Source organism: Biomphalaria glabrata, chromosome 11 (assembly GCF_947242115.1).
Source record: "Biomphalaria glabrata chromosome 11, xgBioGlab47.1, whole genome shotgun sequence".
NCBI lineage: Eukaryota > Metazoa > Mollusca > Gastropoda > Planorbidae > Biomphalaria > Biomphalaria glabrata.
The window spans coordinates 38,319,719-38,340,883 of record NC_074721.1 but is presented as its reverse complement, the minus strand read 5'-3'; the positions used below and the strand labels follow the sequence as shown (position 1 = coordinate 38,340,883).

The window sequence follows — 21,165 nt, the reverse complement described above, 5'->3', positions numbered from 1 at the left end:
GCAGAATATAATACAATATACTATAATAACATGTGCAAATAATAATAATAATCTTTATTATCCATGAGGAGATTTGTCTTAAAATTTGGGCATTGAAAAATACATTATAACTTAAGAAACAAAATATCCAAACACACTAGATTCACTCGTAGGTAACATGTGAAATATTAACATTAGATAGATCCATTCTATTCAATGATTAGATTGTCAGGGGAAAATCGATTATCATTTCTTTGTTGTTATTTTTCACAATTAATATTAAAAAAATCATTGCAGTATTCTTCAGTGTTTTTTTAATTTTTTCCTAAGATGGTCATTTAGGTCTGAGCTCTTTGACAGCAGGTTTAGGAGATCCACATCATCATCAAATATTGTCAAAAAGTAAAAAAGACTCTGATTGAATATTATGTGTGCATAAAATGTACCACAATGGCATGTTTTAGAGGTCTCAAGTGTCAAAAATTCATTAGCCTATAGTATTATATATGTATGAACTATTTTGCAATGCTTTCAATTTTTTCAATAAGTAAATGAAGTTCTATGTTATTGAAAGCTGATGAGAAATCAATAAGAACAATCTTATGCAAGTGTTAGGTGTTTGTAGACACTATTTAAAGTATATAGTATAACATTGTATTCCCCTTTATCCATCTGGTAATCAGATTGTGAAGGATTTAACTTAGTACAAAGATCATTCAAAAGAAACACTTTAACAAACTTTTTTTAAAACACTTAGACACAATAGGAGTAAATGAAACAAGGCTCAAGTCATTCATTTCCTTTGGTTTGACAACCTTTGGTTCAGGAACAATAATAGCATTTTGCGATTGAGTAATGAAGTGGATAAAATCTCTAGAAAAGTGTCAGCTAGTTGTTTGGCACATTGTTTTAGGATTCGCCCTTTTATTCCATCAAGCCCACTAGCTTTCATTAGATTGACTTTTTTGAAAATGTTGCAGACTTGCTCTTAAATAGGCCTAATTACTATTTGTAATTTCATATGGAGATAGGCTTAGCTCAAGAATTAGTACTTACAAATAAATGCACTTTCTCCCCCCCCCTCCACACACACACCATTGACCGCATTCGTACCAATACATTTTAAGACTGTAAAGATGATTTTTACTTGGGTGCCATAACATTGCCAAATCATAGAAGTTGTTATTTGTTCATATATCACAAAGCTAGTCATTAACATCACTTGTCAAGTTTGTCTCTAACAACACTGCCAAATGTCACAACACTGTCAAGTGTGTCAGTAACAACAAAACTGCCAATTGTTTCTCTAACAACACTACCAATTGTGTCACTAACAACAACAATGACAAGTGTGTCACTAACAACAACACTGACAAGTGTGTCACTAACAACAAAACTGCCAATTGCATCACTAACAACAACACTGACAAGTGTGTCAATAACAACAACACTGACAAGTGTGTCACTAACAATGACACTGACAAGTGTGTCACTAACAACAACACTGACAAGTGTGTCAATAACATCAACACTGACAAATGTGTCACTAACAACAACACTGACAAGTGTGTCACTAACAACAACACTGACAAGTGTGTCACTAACAACAACACTGACAAGTGTGTCACTAACAACAACACTGACAAGTGTGTCACTAACAACAAAACTGCCAATTGTGTCACTAACAACAACACTGCCAATTGTGTCACTAACAACAACACTGCTGATTGTTTCACTAACTACAACACTGACAAGTGTGTCACTAACAACAACACTGACAAATGTGTCACTAACAACAACACTGACAAGTGTGTCACTAACAACAACACTGACAAGTGTGTCACTAACAACAACACTGACAAGTGTGTCACTAACAACAAAACTGCCAATTGTGTCACTAACAACAACACTGCCAATTGTGTCACTAACAACAACACTGCTGATTGTTTCACTAACTACAACACTGACAAGTGTGTCACTAACAACAACACTGACAAGTGTGTCAATAACCTCAACACTGACAAGTGTGTCACTAACAACAACACTGACAAGTGTGTCACTAACAACAACACTGACAAGTGTGTCACTAACAACAACACTGCCGATTGTTTCACTAACTACAACACTGACAAGTGTGTCACTAACAACAGCACTGACAAGTGTGTCACTAACAACAACACTACCTATTGTGCCACTAACTACAACACTGACAAGTGTGTCACTAACAACAACACTGCCTATTGTGTCACTAACAACAACACTGCCAATTGTGTCACTAACAACAACACTACCAATTGTGCCACTAACTACAACACTGACAAGTGTGTCACTAACAACAACACTGACAAGTGTGTCACTAACAACAGCACTGACAAGTGTGTCACTAACAACAACACTACCAATTGTGCCACTAACTACAACACTGACAAGTGTGTCACTAACAACAACACTGACAAGTGTGCAACAACACTGACAAGTGTGCAACAACCATGACAAGTGTGTCATTAACAACACTGAGAAGTGTGTCACTCAGTAGACAGGAAACAGGAAGCCAAATTACAAGAAATATTGTGTTGGTAAGATGAATTAGAAAGTACCAAAGGGTGATAACCAAGAGCTTGTTATGACTCACCTTGACAGAGTTAAGGAAGTCTCCAATTCCGTGTGGCGTGGCTGTCATGTTGGTCATATAGGCGTGAGCTGCGGCCACGGTAGTGTTGGTTGCATCCACCTTCGTACCACACTTTGAGTCGATGTGTCCGACATAGTAAATCAGTAGCACAGATAGATGGGCCAGCTGCTCCCTGGACACCTCAGTAGTGGAGACATGACCAGAAACCTGACCCAGTATCTCGGAGATGTTGTAACACTGAGTATAAAAAAAATATTGAGTGTTATTGTTGTAATAGTATCCCTCAATACAAACATTAACAAAGAAATAAAAGAAAAGCATGATAATGTTATATTTAAATAAGTAACCCCCAAAAAATTACTCGTTTTGGGCGCCTTAAATAGGTCTCATTGCCCCAGAGCTTTTTACCCTCATTTAGCTTGACATGGGAAGCGTGGTCTAGAGGTTAAGTACGCTTTAACTTGGCTTGTCTTGGCTACCTATGAAGGGGTCTAGACACCCTACTCGGGCAGAGTTGTGCTTACTGAGAGCCTAAAGGAATCCCCCCCCCCCCCAACTGGTCCACAAATGAGATTGGACCATAGCGCCCTGAGCATGCTATAAGCATGAAAGTAGCGCTATTTAGAAGCGATAATAATTATTATTATTCTGCTGACCAATACAGGCCTGCTTCAAGAGATCTGGATTAACATGGGATTTGGGAACTTGGGATTCACCAAACAAAGATATAGGCCTACTCACACTACATGTGCCTCGATTGTCACTCCCAGTTTATTGTCATCCTGTGTCTCACATCTTACTTTTATTCTACTAAATTTGATTTGAATTAATACAAAAATATGACTTGAAGATGTTAGAAAAATCCGTTTGTGACTCTAAGAATGCTTGACTCCCTAACAGGCCTAGTTGTCAAAGAGGAAGGTACCAACGTAATTAATTTTTTTTTTTGGGGGGGGGGCGAAAGTTGAGAAACACTGCTTAAAAAACAATATAGACCCCGCTTATTTTTTGTTCTTCGAATATAAACAGGGTTAGGGTTTTCCATGGTAGGATTTTGAAAAAAAACAAACACACACCCCCCACTCAAAAATTCTGGATCCTCTAGTATGGCCAGCTGATGTAAAATGTGCATGTCAATAAGGTCAAAGGTTAACGAGCATTATGTGGACAAAGTAACGACTAATCGCCTGGACAAAGTTAGGTGCTCCTCTGAGATGGGAGGAGTCATTGACTTTTTGAAACATTTTATAACTCTTGATTTGAGTTCGAGACACCCTCGGTTCAGAAACCAATTATATAACATCAATTAATTACATACTTACATTTTAATTCATTTTACAAACAGCATAGTACACATTAATGTTTTTCAATTATTTTTTTTTCCTTTTTCTGACATCAATTTGACCTTAAATTTACCAGACACTTTCCTTTTGGACGGAAGTTACAGTAGAAAGATGTGTGTTTATCTGTGTGTGTGTGTGTGTATGTGTAATAAAAAGAGGGAGCAGTCTAGCCCTGTGTAGGCGTCGAGGTATACACGTGTTCTCTATTTATTAATGTATTTTCTTAATGTAATGTTTCTAATTATGAAAACAATTCAGGCTTTAAAAAAAAAAGGGCTCGGGCCGGTCAGTACAAAGTGGTGGCCATTGCCGATCAAGTGCTAAAGCGCTTGGTTTCCAAAATAAAAGGGTCCCGGATACTGGTGAAGACATTGCGGGGAATCAGAAGAGACGGTGGCGCACGTCTTGCAAGAGTGCCCGCAGCTGCGGGAAGACGTATCCAGTGGTTCACTATGTTTGTATGGAAGCTATGAGGCACTACGCCAAACAGCAGAGTTCCTTACCAATTGGAGTTCATCTCAGGTGAAGACTAGAAGAATTTTTTTTTATTTCGGAAGTCAACCTAACCCTAATAGGCACCTCACATTAGTTGGGGAAAACTTAAGGCGGTTGTGCTGGCCACATGACACCCTAGTTAACCGTGGGCCCTAAGCTCTAGCTGGCATTGTGGTGGTGGTAATTATAAAGCCCCACTTCCCATCTTCCTTGCACCATGTTTTCATTAGTTTAAACTATTTAATTAATACTTGATGAGACGCTGTGGCTGAGAGGTAGAGCACTTGGCTTCCGAACCGGGGGTCCCGGACTTTGGCTGCCGAAACTGTCTATAACATTACTGATGAATTTCTTCTTGTCGCGACAGACAAACTAAGGATGAATGACTTCGGCTGCCGAAACTGTCTATAGCATTACTGATGAATTTCTTCTTGTCGCGACAGACAAACTAAGGATGAACGACTTTGGCTGCCGAAACTGTCTATAACATTACTGATGAATTTCTTCTTGTCGCGACAGACAAACTAAGGATGAACGACTTTGGCTGCCGAAACTGTCTATAACATTACTGATGAATTTCTTCTTGTCACGACAGACAAACTAAGGATGAACGACTTTGGCTGCCGAAACTGTCTATAACATTACTGATGAATTGCTTCTTGTCGCGACAGACAAACTAAGGATGAACGCTTATTGTGGCTTACAGTGGTGAGAGTCTTCTTCAAGTTCTAGCTCTTGCATTTTTTTTTAGGAAGAAAGACAAAACAACTCCTGATTAGCTTATTAGTTTATTACAATAACAGCATATCCTGGCAACTGTACTTCAGTGGTTAAGATGCTACTTTCAAGAAGCTAATTGATTTGAAGGTGCAAAAGATTGTCTAAAATGTAAAAAAAAAAAGTCAAGTTCCCCTTTCAGACCTTTACATCATCTGATTCTGTGGCCTACGGTTAACGAGGGTGTCATGTGGCCAGCACAACGACCAACCGCCTTTACTTTTCCCCAACTGGTGTCAGGTACCCATTAGAGCTGGGTGGACCCAGAGGCGCCCGAAGATCCAAAAATTAAAAATCCCATCCTTCACCAAGATTCGAACCCCGAATCCCGGTTCGGTAACCAAGCGCTTTACCGCTCAGCCACCACGCGTCCTTGTCTAAAATGTGGTTACTAAGAATTCAGGAAGGGAGAGGTACTTGGTCCGTGGGTGGGAAGCGTGGTCGAGAGGCCAAGTACGCTTGGCTACCTAGAAGGGGGAGGTTCGAGGTTCGACACCCGACTCGGGCAGAGTTGTGTTTACTGAGCGCCTAAAGGCAGCACGGAAAACCAACTCCTAGATACCCCCTCCCCACCACCGTTCCACAAATGAGATTGGACCAAAGCGCTCTGAGCATGCTATAAGCATGAAAGTAGCGCTATATAAAAGCTATAATAATAATAATAAGCCTAGAGTAGTTTTTGTTTGGAGTAAGGCACAAACTGTAAGACAAATTTCTTTATAGATTATAAAGATTATTGTTATTAATTGTAGTGGTACTTTTAGTCTAATAAACACTAATACAATAACCTATCCTTTACAACTGTAGGCCTACTTCAGTACAAGCACTACAGTTGCCACTCTGAAGAGTTTAATAGATATGAAGGTGTAAAAATGGTCTGAAATTCGGCTTCTCAGTATCCAAGGGGGGGGGGGGGGTTGCACTCTGCGGGCGCCCATGTTGATGGTATGATATATATTCGAACTGTTGTCCCCATGGTCCCTGGTTCGTGCTCCACTTTCCACATGCCCAGAGAAAAAAAAAAAAAGGTTGAGTAAACTGTCTTATATGGGCCACCAGGTTACGAAAGCAAATTTTTTTTTTTCTGTTTTTTTTTTACCCCCCAGGCCTTATGCGCTAATGATGTAAATGTCATAGGCTTGAAGTGTACTCTTTCAAAGGGTCCAGGTCAAACCCCAAGTCTACTGACATCTCTGTTTGTTGATCCTCCAGTGACGACGCAGCGCACTTAAAGGATCGTACGGAGTTATAAATGTCAACCAAAAATGGGGGGGGGGGGGGAAGGGGAAAAGGTCAAAGGGGAAAAGGGGAGGTAGAAACTTTTGACATTAAAAAAAATTCTTCAAATTTATTTCTAAATAACAAAATAAATAACAAAACAAAAAAAAACAACAACAACACAAAATTGAATATGTGTTTTAAATCTAATGAGTTTTGATTGCAAATAACAATCATGTGTCAAATGACAACCACGTGTCCAAACACGAGAGTATGTCAAATGACAACCACATGTCAAAAACACGACGAGGTATCAAATGACAACCACATGTCAAAACACCACGAACCAGTTGTAACGTAATAAGCAACAACATGTAGGCCTATCGTTGACTTACTGGGAACATCTCCACTGAACGAAAGTCTCTGGTCTTTATTTCAGTCCATTGCATGCACTTTAGGAGTGGGAACAAATTGTGTTAGGCATTACCCCATCAAAAAATTCTGACTACTGATATAACATTTAATGCAACAATCTTCATTCGGTGTTATACTATTTTTTAAATACAACATAATAACTTTTTTTATTTTTTTAAATTACAGTTCACATTTTCCGAAAAAAAAAAATCAGGGTCTATCAAAACATGCGGAGAACTCGAAACCGAGAATTGGCAGTTTAGAATACACACATAGCCTAAACATCATCTCTGATATTCATGGCATATAGAGAGTAGTTGTAATGTTAATTGCATTTATTATGCTTTATTATACATTATAACAAACTCTTTATACATATATATTGATGTTGTTGGCCTCCTTAAGTTATAAAGCGACTATGGTTCATCTCGAACTCTATATAAGATAACAAGCGAGATGATTTATGCTCACATCAGTGGAGAGGGGGGAACTGCTGTGTGGGCGACATCGTTCCGACCATACATATACATATATTTGTACAATATATATATATATATAAATGTGTACAATTGCTCCTTCTTCCCTAGTGTTACTAGAGCATGGAATGGGTTGCCTGGGCTAGCCAGGAAAACCATTCACTTAGTAGAACTTAGGTAATTGATTAATATGCATGACTAAATGCATGACGCGTAGGACTTCATCATCATCTTTTTTGAAGTAACGTCTGTATTTTATAAGATAAGATAAGTGAAACTAGATCTACGTTTACAGAAGAGAATCACTCAGCGTGTAAAGCGTGCACCTTATTCTTTCGAGTTGACAACACTTTCAACATGTCTCAACCACTGTCACCAGATTTACGAGAAATCTCAGAAATCGAGAATGTACCTATTCATTCTGAGTAGACACTCCACTTTCAACATGTCTCAACTGTCTGAACTTAACATTGCATTGAATCCGTAAGTGTTATTGAGACCTTATGACATCCAGACTTGGGTGACAGTATCGATACTAGAGAAGCACGCGTAAGACGTTAGCGACACGATTACTTGTAAGGGCCCTCCCTCTTTTCTGTGACTTCAGCAATAAACCTTTTATCGATTTCATAAACAATTTGATCGATTATATAATTATCAGAACGAGGCGCAGTGGTAAAGCGCTTGGCTTTAGAACTGGAGGTTCCCGGGTTTAAATCCTAGCCTTAAATAGGATTTTTACTTTCGGGATCTTTAAGGCTTCTCTGAGTCCACCCAGCTCTTATGGGTACCTTACAATAGTTGGGGGAAAGTAAATGCATTGGTCGTTATGCTGGCCACATAACACCCTCGTTAACCGTGGGCCAAAAAACAACAACACAACAACAGATGACCTTTACATCGTCTGCCCAATAGATCGCAATGTATGAAAGCGGAACCAACTTTTCTTCTAATACATCTCTAATCAGGTCATGGCCACATTCTTATATGCTGGAGAGCCTTGGACACTGACTGCAAAGCTAGAGATGGGGATCCTAGCAATGGAATTGAGATGCTACAGAAGGATCCTAGGTATCACATTTAAAGACCGCATCACAAAACGATGAGATTAGAGACAGGGTTACTACAGCGATTGGACCCCATGACGACCTGCTAACAATCTTAAATAAACGTAAACTAAAAATCTATGGCCACATTACAAGATCTTCGGGGCCTTCCTTCAGGGAACAGTAACAGGAAAATGAAGAAGAGGTAGACAGAGAAAGCGATGGGAAGACAACATATAAGAATGGGCAGGCTGACATTGAAAAATGTTCTATGCAAGGCAAAAGAAAGAGAGGAATGGGGCCCCAACGGTCCAACAGACTAAAGGATAGCTGAAGTTAGAGGGTAAACTACAAACAACAACCTCAATAATATATTTCCATCAAACTAAAAAACTGTAAAAAATGGTCACTAAAAGTTGTATTCGTTTTTGTTTTAAAACGAGTCTGTACAAGTGTTATTAGAATTCGGTATTTAAAGATTAATTCGCCTATAACAGTTTATATGGACTGTTTAGAGATACAAGATAAGATAAGATACTATAAAAATTGCAAAAAAAAAAAAAAAATTAAATTCAGTTTGACTACAACTGTCCACCTCAGACATACTGCTACAACAGTTCCGTACATCAAAACCCATGCTATCTTTCATTACTCTTTCTCAAAGGTAGACATAGATCAGATACTCGACACGCGCACGCACCTTCTTAACACCCCTGGAAGTATCGTTCGCACTTCCATGTAGCATTTTCGAACATAAAAATGTACAGAAAGAAGTGCATTTAAGGGTGTGAAACTCATAGACATCATCTTGGGCCATTTAGCATAACAATACCGAAACAGTCGTACTAACAAGAAAAAAAACAACAAAAAAAAAAACAAAAAAACTTATTAGAGAAGAACTTCATATTTACAACTATATATCTCAATAATGTATAATTTATTTACCTTTTTCAATATCAAACACAAGAATTAATCAACTACGTTAGGTGCAAAGTTTAAACTTGATCCGAGAATGGGCGTACGAGAAATAGCGTACACATTTATTAAGGAGAGGGAGAGTAACACATCACATATTTAGCCATATCTCTTAATACTGAAGGCTTAATCTCTTTTTTGGTATCAAACAAAATAAATTATATACCAGTAATTAATTGATAATCGGTTAATTCTTTTTTATTGATTCGTGTCAAGTGAAATAAATAATTGTGTTAAGTTTCAACTTGATCAGAGAAGTGTGCAGGAGAAATAATGTGTTTAAAATAAGAACAAGACAGAAGTTGATATCATCTTTGTAAAAAGCCCATAGACTCACAGCCTAGGCCACTAATCACCGTCGCCCTGTTGACATTTAACGCAAAGAGCTATACAGACATCAAGAGGGACAAGTAAAATCGCAGTACATTCCCCTTGTCTTCAACAGAAAGCCAATGAAAAGAAAAAGTCAATCCCTTCTTTGTGAAGTCATGTCCACACCGCAGCAGGTCAAAAAAACATCATTCAGGATGTTACTGTGGGGCAAGAACGTAACATCGTTACATACGTACATTCAAAAAAATACGTTCAGTGATTCTCAAACAGTATCAGCGTCCCGGGCATGAGGTGTTTGTGTCACGGGAAGGGAGAACTGAACCCTGACCTTACAGAGCGGTGAAAACATATAAGTCTAAATTTTTTTTTCAAAACTTTGCTGGATTTTGGCAGTTAATTTACCCTCCCCAGGGGGGGGGGCCCAATGATTCCCCACCCCACCCCCTTTTAGTTTTAAGAAATTGAATTTTTCGTTCGATATTTCTGTGAATCTTATTTACGTTCATAGATTGTCAGTTTGAGAACATGGTTGGGAGAGGGGGGGGGGAACTTCTACCTTTTTTTCTGGTTCCTGTTGTCAACAGGTGACACTAAGGCTAAGGCTATAGGGTTGGGTTTAGCGGTTACATATTAGACAATGCAGGCTGGACAGGATCTCTAGTTTGACAGATTGATAGTCAAACATTAATTTGAATGAGGCGGACAGAGAAGTGTTATAGTTTCAATTCTTAACAGAGGGTTCATTCAAATGTAATACCTTCATGCGTATGCACAGTATCATATCATTTATTGTTTTTAACAGGAGCAGAGACATGAGATTGATAAAGGGGGCGTTGTCAAGCAAAAAATAAAAAAAAACAACAACAATTATTCAATTAATTACTGATTTTTAATTATTTTGTTTGATACCAACAAGGGAAACTTATCTTACAGTATTCATAGATATAGTTAAATAGCTCAGGCTATGTCCCCTTACAAATAGTAGCTGATATTTCTCCCACGCATATTTTTCCCAGATCAAGTTGAAACTTTAAACATTTACTATACGTACAAAAGTATGAATACGTTAAAAAAATTAACCAAATATTAGATTTATCATTGGTAATTAATTATTTTAATTGATATCATAAACGGGAAATAGCTTATACATTCTTGAGTGATATAGTTGTAAGTGCGGAGTTCTTCCCTTTATATTACTTAACTTAGACTGAGATCCTCCCGCGCCGTTCGGCGCATTGGGCGGCAAGCTGTCTCCACAAAGATCTGTCACTGGCATAAATGTTCCTTAAATCATGGCGAGCCTTAAGTGTATGTTTAATGTCCCTCCCACAACTGGAATAATTGTGCGAAGTTTCAGCTTGATCCGAGATTGGGTGTGGGAGAAATAACGTGTACATACTTTTTGCCAGACAGACGGACAGAGTGAGTTGATATAAAAAAACAGAAAAAAAAAGGCACAGAGAGAAAGCGATATGAAGACAGCATAAAGGAATGGACGAGCCTGCCATTGTGGAAGATTCTGTCAAGGCCAAAGATAGAGAGGAATGGAGAAGGACGGTCAACAGATCTCGTGTGGTGCCCCTACGGCCCAACAGATTTATTGCATAAATAAGAAGCATTTTTCTTAGTGACAGCGACAACAGTAGAGGAGTCCTTTGTCTTTGATGGATTAAAATGTGTTTAATCTAAATCTGGTTGACGCAGTGGCTGAGCGGTAAAGCGCTTACTTTCAAACCGATGGGTCCCGGGTTTTAATCCTGCTGAAAACTGGGATTTTTTAATTCGTGATCTTTAGGGCGCCTCTGAGTCCACCCAGATTTAATGGGTACCTGACTTTAGTGAGGGAAAAGTAAAGGAGGTTGGTCTTTGTGCTGGCCACATGACAGTCTCGTTAACCGTGGACCACAGAAACATATGACCTTTACGTCATTTGACCTAGCGATCGTAAGATCTGATATGGGAACTTTAAAAAAATCTATATCTGACAGATTCAACTCATTTTTTTGATACAGATTTGCGATCATCTTATTGAGTTACCTTAGAGTTGCAATAATATCGACAACAGTTACCTCAACATACAGTCAACACAGTACACTGAACAAACGGTAGGTTTAACAGTAAACATGAAATTGGATTTCCATAAACATGTAAAAGTTTTTATTAAGAAATTCAGATTACAAATATGCCATTTTTCTTTATCGCTGACAATAAGTATTTTTAAATACACTTTTTCTTTAAAGAACCAACGCTATACATTATTCTCTGATCCTGCTACACTTGCAGACTGTTACATCTGCTCGTTGCTGTTAAGTAATGAATTAAAGGTTTAGGAATGGTGTCTACAGTCTAATTAAAAATCCCGAAGAAACATTAAAACATAGAAACTGGTCGTATGAACTTTCTCTCTAAAAAAAAAGTAAATTAAAGGGTAATTATAGACAAGGATGTCCCGGGTTTAAATCCTGGTGAAGACTCGGATTTTTAATTTCGGGATCTTTGGGTGCCTCTGAGTCCACCCAGCTCTAATGGATACCTGACATTAGTTGGGTGAAAGTAAAGGAGGTTGATCGTTGTGCTTGCCACATGACGCCCTCGTTAACCGTAGGCCACAGAAACAGATAACCTTTACATCATCTGCCCCATAGATCGCAAGGTCTGAAAGAGGAACTTTTTTTTTCACCTTAGACAAGGGAGATCAGCCTGCTTTATTTGTAACTTAATTCCGTGAACAACATTTCGCCCGGATCATATATCTCAGTGTTTCCCAAACTTTTTCCGTATCGGAACACTTCGCACTTTCTAAGTATTTAGCGGAACACTTTGTTTATTTTTTATTTTTTAGAGAGTTTAATTCACGTGATGACCTACTAGCTAGTTATTCCAATAGTTCGCGAAACACCTATTCAGGCCTCCTGGAACACCAAGGTTCCGCGGAACACAGTTTGGGAAACACGGATGTATCAGAACAAGACAACAAATACCTAAAATCTAAATATTGCTTCTCATAGTGACAATGGTAACGCGTTGTTATTAGATAGGCCCGTAGATAATTTTACACTTAAATCTAGTCATAAAATATCAAAGCGTAAGTCGAAGTTCCGTGAAGCAGTAGACCCATACAGCCGAGCAAAATATAGAAAAATCCCTTTAAAAAAAAACAACAAAGCTTATTTACGAAGAAAAACTCCGCACTTACAATTATATCACTCAATAATGTAGAAGCTATATCCCATTTTCGATATCAAGCAAAGTAATTTATTACCAATAATGAATTGACTAATTGTTTTGTTTTTTTGTTGTTTTTTTTGTGGGAGAAATAGCGTTTGTAATTATTTAAGGCAGTGTTTCTGCATAACTTCGACTCACATTTGACCCCACTGCCAAACTTCGACTCACATTTGACCCCACTGCCAAACTTCGACTCACATTTGACCCCACTGCCAAACTTCGACTCACATTTGACCCCACTGCCAAACTTCGACTCACATTTAATCCCACTGCCAAACTTCGACTCACATTTGACCCCACTGCCAAACTTCGACTCACATTTGACCCCACTGCCAAACTTCGACTCACATTTGACCCCACTGTCAAACTTCGACTCACATTTGACCCCACTGCCAAACTTCGACTCACATTTGACCCCACTGCCAAACTTCGACTCACATTTGATCCCACTGCCAAACTTCGACTCACATTTGACCCCACTGCCAAACTTCGACTCACATTTAATCCCACTGCCAAACTTCGACTCACATTTGACCCCACTGCCAAACTTCGACTCACATTTGACCCCACTGCCAAACTTCGACTCACATTTGACCCCACTGTCAAACTTCGACTCACATTTGACCCCACTGCCAAACTTCGACTCACATTTGACCCCACTGCCAAACTTCGACTCACATTTGACCCCACTGCCAAACTTCGACTCACATTTGACCCCACTGCCAAACTTCGACTCACATTTGACCCCACTGCCAAACTTCGACTCACATTTGACCCCACTGCTAAACTTCGACTCACATTTGACCCCACTGTCAAACTTCGACTCACATTTGACCCCACTGCCAAACTTCGACTCACATTTGACCCCACTGCCAAACTTCGACTCACATTTGACCCCACTGTCAAACTTCGACTTACATTTGACCCCACTTCCAAACTTCGACTCACATTTGACCCCACTGCCAAACTTCGACTCACATTTGACCCCACTGTCAAACTTCGACTCACATTTGACCCCACTGCCAAACTTCGACTCACATTTGACCCCACTGCCAAACTTCGACTCACATTTGACCCCACTGCCAAACTTCGACTCACATTTGACCCCACTGCCAAACTTCGACTCACATTTGACCCCACTGCCAAACTTCGACTCACATTTGACCCCACTGTCAAACTTCGACTCACATTTGACCCCACTGCCAAACTTCGACTCACATTTGATCCCACTGCCAAACTTCGACTCACATTTGACCCCACTGTCAAACTTCGACTCACATTTGACCCCACTGCCAAACTTCGACTCACATTTGACCCCACTGCCAAACTTCGACTCACATTTGACCCCACTGCTAAACTTCGACTCACATTTGACCCCACTGCCAAACTTCGACTCACATTTGACCCCACTGTCAAACTTCGACTCACATTTGACCCCACTGTCAAACTTCGACTCACATTTGACCCCACTGCCAAACTTCGACTCACATTTGACCCCACTGCCAAACTTCGACTCACATTTGACCCCACTGTCAAACTTCGACTCACATTTGACCCCACTTCCAAACTTCGACTCACATTTGACCCCACTGCCAAACTTCGACTCACATTTGACCCCACTGTCAAACTTCGACTCACATTTGACCCCACTGCCAAACTTCGACTCACATTTGACCCCACTGCCAAACTTCGACTCACATTTGACCCCACTGCCAAACTTCGACTCACATTTGACCCCACTGCCAAACTTCGACTAACATTTGACCCCACTTTGGGGAAAAGAGTTAACCGTTTTTCATAGTTATTTTGACTGCCCCCTACAGGTCTGGGAAACCAAAACTTCACGACCTGTTTTGTGACATATATGCACTACGTAAAACAGCTGGATTTCTGTCCAGGGCTGTTGTGAGAGGAAATCTGAAACTCTCAAGCCCTCACTTAAATGGAGATTAATGATGATGATTATATACCTAAATGAGTATATTCAAGTGATTCCAAAACTATCACCTGCGGGCAATATCTGACCCCTCAAAACTTCTGCCCACAGGAAGCTACAGAAGATTAACTCTTTCTTTCCGTAATTACTTTTTCATGTTTCGAAGGAATTCTTCATTTTGCTCATTACTATTCCACCACCCCCCTGTTATAATTAAGCTTCAGAAAATGTTTTATTTGGTCTAGAATTAAAGGGGAATGCATGCTCTTTTCATATAACATAAAGTAAAGTTTATAAAGTTAAACATTAATTTTATTTAGTGAGGTCAAATCAACGATGGTATCGTCAATTAGGAGAGAAAGAGTTAATTCTATTTGTTCCGTATCTAGTGATCCGTGAAAGGAAAGTCGGAAAGTTTTTATTGCTCCCGGATGGGAAAAAAATAGACATTACACATAAGAGATGTAACAGCAGATAAAGAGGTCTGGATAATCACACATCTAGTAGTGGATAAATAGTATTGGATATCATTACTACAGTAAGGGTCGTTGCGGCTCTGGGATAAAGCGCTTAGCTTCCGAAACGAGGGGGTCTTAGGTTCGAATCTCAGGTAAGACTGGGAAAAGAAAATCGTGATATTTAGGACGCCCCTAAGTCCATTCAACTCTAATGGGTACTTGACATTAATGGGGTAAAGTAAAGCGGTCTCTCATTGTGCTGGCCACATGACACCCTCGTGTCAGAAATAGATGACATGTATATCATCTGACCTATATGGATCGCAAGGTCTGAAATGGGTACATTACTACTTTTAATAGATAGTTTACTTTTTTTATAATAATAATTTAATATTAGACTAGTATTGGCACAGACTTAAGCTTATCTTGGGCTTCCAGTGTCTTAATCAAATAAGGCAAACTTCATAACTCCCCCACCAAACACACACACACGTTTTTAGCTATTAAGACATGCAGTAGTGTACCATGGCCTTGTAAAAAAAAAAGTCTATCAAAGATCTGTATTGCGCATGTCTATGGATAGCTGATTATAATATTTAAAAATCTCTATTAGTTCTATGATTAGTTCTAGGTCTATTTATAACGGCAGTAAAATAAGTATTTATCTACTTTTCTATGCTATTATAATATAATAATAATGTGGATGCTTGTAGGAGGTAGGTTGATGGGCTTAGGTGGTCCGAAGCGTCTGTTATAGATCTAGATATAGATCTAGTATTATTCGCACGAGCCTACGAGTGCAAATAGGTTAAAATGTATACCTTTAATTTTTTTTTTAAAAAGAGAGAAAATTTAAAAAGAACTTACTATTTTTCTGTTGCATCCTTCATCACTGGTCAGATTTCGGACTTCACAAGTAAGGCGACCAAACAAAGTGTCCGCAAAGTGATCAACATTTTCTACAGTTAAAAAGCTATTGCCTGCATGAAGTAATCTACTATAAACGTCAAGGCGTTGGCTGTTAGTAGGCTGACCTAATTTTAAAGTTACGACAGCCACAAAAATGATAAAAAATTTCATGTCAAACATTTTTTTTTAATTTACAGAATTTGTTTTTCGTGTGTCTATTTTCAAAACAATTGTTACAAAAACTTTTTTTTTTCAATAACGCGTAAATTGACGGACTAATCGTTGATTGATGGAAATGTTAAAGTGTCGTGTGCAGCCGGACTGCCTTTCAGAAACGTGTGCAAGGTGACTGGCTCAAGATGGCGGCGGAAGTAAGAGAAAAAAAAAAATAACGTGACTTCGCGACAACTTCACGCGACACGGTGCCCGGATAGGAAAGCTACACGCATAATCTCAACGCGTCTAATGGACATGATCCTCTACCGGTAGACCGAATCTGTAATTTAAAAGTTTTCAAAGAAGTTTAAAATTAATTTTTTTACTATATTATTTATAACTTAGCAATTTTAGCTACATCTAGATTTAATAGTATTTATTGTAGGCATAAATTAAAAAGTAAAAAAAAATTAACATGATGTGAGATTCTGTGAGCTTTAAACCGATTAAACAAAAATGCGTTTAAGCGGATTGTTGATATCTGGGATAAAAATACCTTATCGTGAAGTCACAGGTAGGACTGTATGGGGGCGGGCTGGCCAATGTTACTTGTGGCTTTAATGCCTTTGCGTCGCGCGACTGGAGATCTGGCGACACATCGCGTTGAAGAAGGGCAACTGGTCTAAGCTACGCTATCACAGTGTTAATGGAACACTAATAGGCTTAATTTGTAAGCTAAAAATATAAGTGCATGTAGGCCTCCAAAACTTGCACTTGCTGAATCTAAAGTCGCTGTTTTGTTTTGCATTTCCATACCAAAACAGACATCTGTTTTATTCAGCATTGGAAATGTGGGCGTTTTATTTCCCTGCAAACACGGACTGTACACTTTGTGGAATCGGTCAACCGTGCAGAACGACCTAGCTATTGTGAAGACTGGACACAGGATAACAGCACATTAAGCTAACTAACGGAGTGTTTGAAACTGACTAGCCAGCAATTTTTTTTTTGGTTTGGTTATCGCCTGAGTGTAGTGTTGAAACTAGAACAGACTAGAGCAGTACCTTTAGTAAAATCACTAAATTTAGAGACACTTCAGGAAAACAGACTCAAAAGTAGGCCTAAATTAGAAATCATACATAAAACTATGAACCGTAACATACAAATTCAATACACAACTTAACAAATTACCCAGAAAAATACAAAGATAAAGACACAATTTCTTATTTTTATGCCAGGACTAGTTCGTACAAATGCTTCTTCTAGAGTCTAGAACAGTGTTTCCCAAACTTTTGACCTATGTGTACCCCTTTTCTAATTTTTTGTAATGCTGAGTACCCCTTGCCCCCAACACTTTAATTTCTTAACATAGCATAGTTAATGAGGTGGAACACATACCCCCTCCAAAGACTTCGCGTACCCACTTTGGGAAACACTGTTCTAGAGCATGGGTTGGAATGCCTGAGTCAGCCTTGGAAACCACCAACTTAGCCGTGTTAAAGTATCCAATTAACCTGCACGAATAGATTGACACAGGGATACACATACGGCCAATAATAGAATGTGCATCCCCTATTTGAGACCCCTCAACTCAAGAAAACATTAAGAAACTGGAACAGACACAAAATAGAGCAGTGCGATTCATAACAAACAAATATTCACATTTGACTAGAGTAACACTTTTAGTAAAATCACTAAATTTAGAAAGCCTTTAGGTTAGAAGACTTAAAAGTAAAGAAGCAATTATACATAAAACACTAAACCATAATCTTTAAATACAAAAACAAAACCTAATAAAATAACTCAGAAAGACAAAGATTCCTCGTCCCATATGCTAGGACAAATTTGTACAAATACTCCTTCTTGCCTAGTGCTATTAGAGCATGGAATGGGTTGACTGAGCTAGCCAGGAAAACCACCGACTTGGGAGAATTTAAGTCATTGGTTAACATGCATGACGCATAGGACGTAATCTTCTTTTTTGAAGTAACGTTTGTATTTTATAAGATAAGATAAGGCGTAATTATCTTCTTTTTTTTTAAGCAAAGTTCGTAATAAAAAAAAAAAAAAAAGAAACGTTTAAATGCCTTTCTTCCTAGGCTTACGGCGGCCCTCCTACATGCTCTTTTTATAGCGGACATTTCAAATATAAAATTCATTAATTAAAAGCACATTCTCCTGTCAGTAACTCGCGTAAGGTTGTAAATTTCACTGGTGTGTCGAGAAATCTTTTGCTGTCTACCAGTTTTCACCATCTTGTTGTGTGAGTGTGTGCGCATGTAGATCTATGACTTCTTTGTGTCGCGGAAGACATTTCACACAGTAATTTTTTTTTTAATGGTCTTTTCAATTGCTAAACACAATTGTAAAAGGTGAAAAGGGAACCAGTTTATGTTACAATAAACCTTGAACTAAAACACAACAGACGACCACTGTCTAGACAAACGAGACAAAAGAGTCATTGTCAGCATATAAGATGATAGATCCAGCAAAATATGTAGGTCACAGCTGGGCCTGCGTAGCATTGTAGCAAGCACTGCATTCCTCATTAATCTTCGGACCCAAAGACAAGCCTTGTTTGTTTGTAAAATGTTTGTTTATAAAATGTTTTACATGTTTCGGATGTTCCTTCAGAGTTAAAGATAATTACCTCCTAGTCCAAACCTCCCGCAGGACGACGGGGGATGGGAGCGGGCAGGATTTGAACCCGGGACCATAGATAAATCCACACGACAGACCAGCGCGCAAACCGCACGACCAGACAGCCATCCAGTATTATTATCCAGCTTAATAAATGGAAATTATCAGATAGATCTTGGGACTCTTTGGGGTCATTCTTGGTGTAAAATAATTTGTTAACTAATCGAAAAAAATCAATATCTGCTAGCCTGTGAAAATATATTTTTTAAAAAAAAGGTTGTTTTTTTTGTTAAATATATTTATGGGAAGCAACGATCTTATAACTAGCTCGTTCGTGGCGGTATCTTATATGAGAAGGTACCTTGCAATTAGATATGATTGATTTTAGGCCTATATGTAACAAGAACGGTATCTATGCCATAGTAAAAAAAGTCCCAATATCGATGGGCGGGACACGTAGTCCGCATGATAGACAATCGCCTTCCCAAACAGCTCCTGTTCAGGGAGCTATGTGCAGGAAAGCGTCCCCCTGGGGGGAGGGGACAATAAAAGACACCCTTTTATTGTAAGATCCATTTCTTTATTTCAAAAGCAAATAAAGTTAATTAATTACCACTTTTGTTTATTGATCCATGTGTTGTTAAGGAAAATGATTAGTTGTGCAAAGTTTCGACTTGATCCGAGACTGGAAAGTGGGAGAAATAAAGTGTACAACATTTGTGACAGACAGACAGACAGACAGACGTTATGAATTCGTGTCAGCTTTGTAAAAACAGATCAGAAATTCAGGAAATTGACTGGAAAATAGAGGAAAAAAGAAACAGGGCGATTGCCACAGCTAGACTTATTTATTTATATATTTAGTTATTTATATAGAAATAATAGAAAAGTAACTTCAAATGTAAAGCAGGAGATAGAGTCAGAGTCCATTTTTCTTCTTCATCTTCATCGTTCTCATTGTTATGTTGGAGTGTTCATATGACTAGACCAATACATGAGATGAACTGCGCAGTGGTTTCCAAATCAGGGAGCTCTCCATATAGTTTTCTTTCTATTGGGGTGATTTGGGGACAATGTCTTATACGGGCCTCTTGGTAGAGAGAGCAGTTTTGGAGGACGTGGTCGGCAGTTTCTGGTGATACTCCACATGGGCAGATTTCACTGGTTCCAATTTTGAGCTTCCGGAACATGTGTTGTCGCATTCTGTTGTGTCCGGTCCTGAGTCGAAAGATTATACGTTGGTCTTGTCGGGATAGCTTATAGTAAGCGTCATCTTTCTTGTGATTTGGATGAGAGCTCGTCCATTTCTCATTTATTTTATCTACAATTAATTTCTTCATTTCTTCTGGATAGAGTGCAGAGTTTACTTGTGAGTTTGTTCTCCCACTCTTGGCGAGTGTGTCAGCCTTCTCATTTCCTGCTAGTTGTATGTGAGCTGGTATCCATTGAATGTCAGAGTCCATTAACTTTTAGAAGCTAAACATGTTGACATTCAAACTATAAACCAGAAAGAAAATAACAAAATTTAGAAAGCCTTCGGGGTAGAAGACTCAAAAGTAAAGTAGCAATTATACATAAAACACTGAACCATAATCTTCAAATACAAAAACAAAATCGAATAAAATACTCAGAAAGACACAAAGATAAAGGCACATTCCTCGTTTCATAAGCTATGACAAATTTGTACAAATGCTCCTTCTTCCCTAGTGCTATTAGAGCATGGAATGGGTTGCCTGAGCCAGCCAGAAAGACCAGTGACTTGGCAGAATTGAAGTCATTGGTTAACATGCATGATTAGATGGATGACGCGTAGGACGTAATCATCTTCTTTTTTGAAGTAACGTCTGTATTTTATAAGATAAGATAGGATAAGAAGATGAGACGGGCCCAAAGTTTTTCATCTGTGTTTCATCTGTTCCTTCAGAATTAAAGATCGTTACACCCTAGCCTAAACATCCCGCAGGACGACTGGGGATCGCGGCGGACACAGTTTAGAACCATGGACCATCGAGAGGACAGTTTGACAAGCCCGAACAAGACACTGGCCCCAGTATACCAGTCTGGAAGACAAAACCTTATGGATACCACAGAGCCATTCATCTCAGACATAGGACAGACTATCTAGAGTCTCCAACTTTACCTTGTCTTAA

At 38.8% G+C, this 21,165-nt stretch overlaps 1 protein-coding gene across 1 annotated transcript in view; it reads right to left on the bottom strand.

The window, feature by feature from the left end:
* The window catches only part of LOC106052549 (metal cation symporter ZIP14-like), a 30,199-nt gene extending 13,609 nt beyond the window's left edge, over positions 1-16,590 (bottom strand). The window contains exons 1-2 of the mRNA XM_056045613.1: positions 16,178-16,590; positions 2,612-2,848 (exon numbers count right to left, since the gene is read on the bottom strand). Coding sequence (XP_055901588.1) covers positions 2,612-2,848; positions 16,178-16,399 — 459 coding nt within the window. The 5' untranslated portion in view covers positions 16,400-16,590. The remainder of the gene's footprint in view (positions 1-2,611; positions 2,849-16,177) is intronic.
* Positions 16,591-21,165: the final 4,575 nt, after the last annotated feature.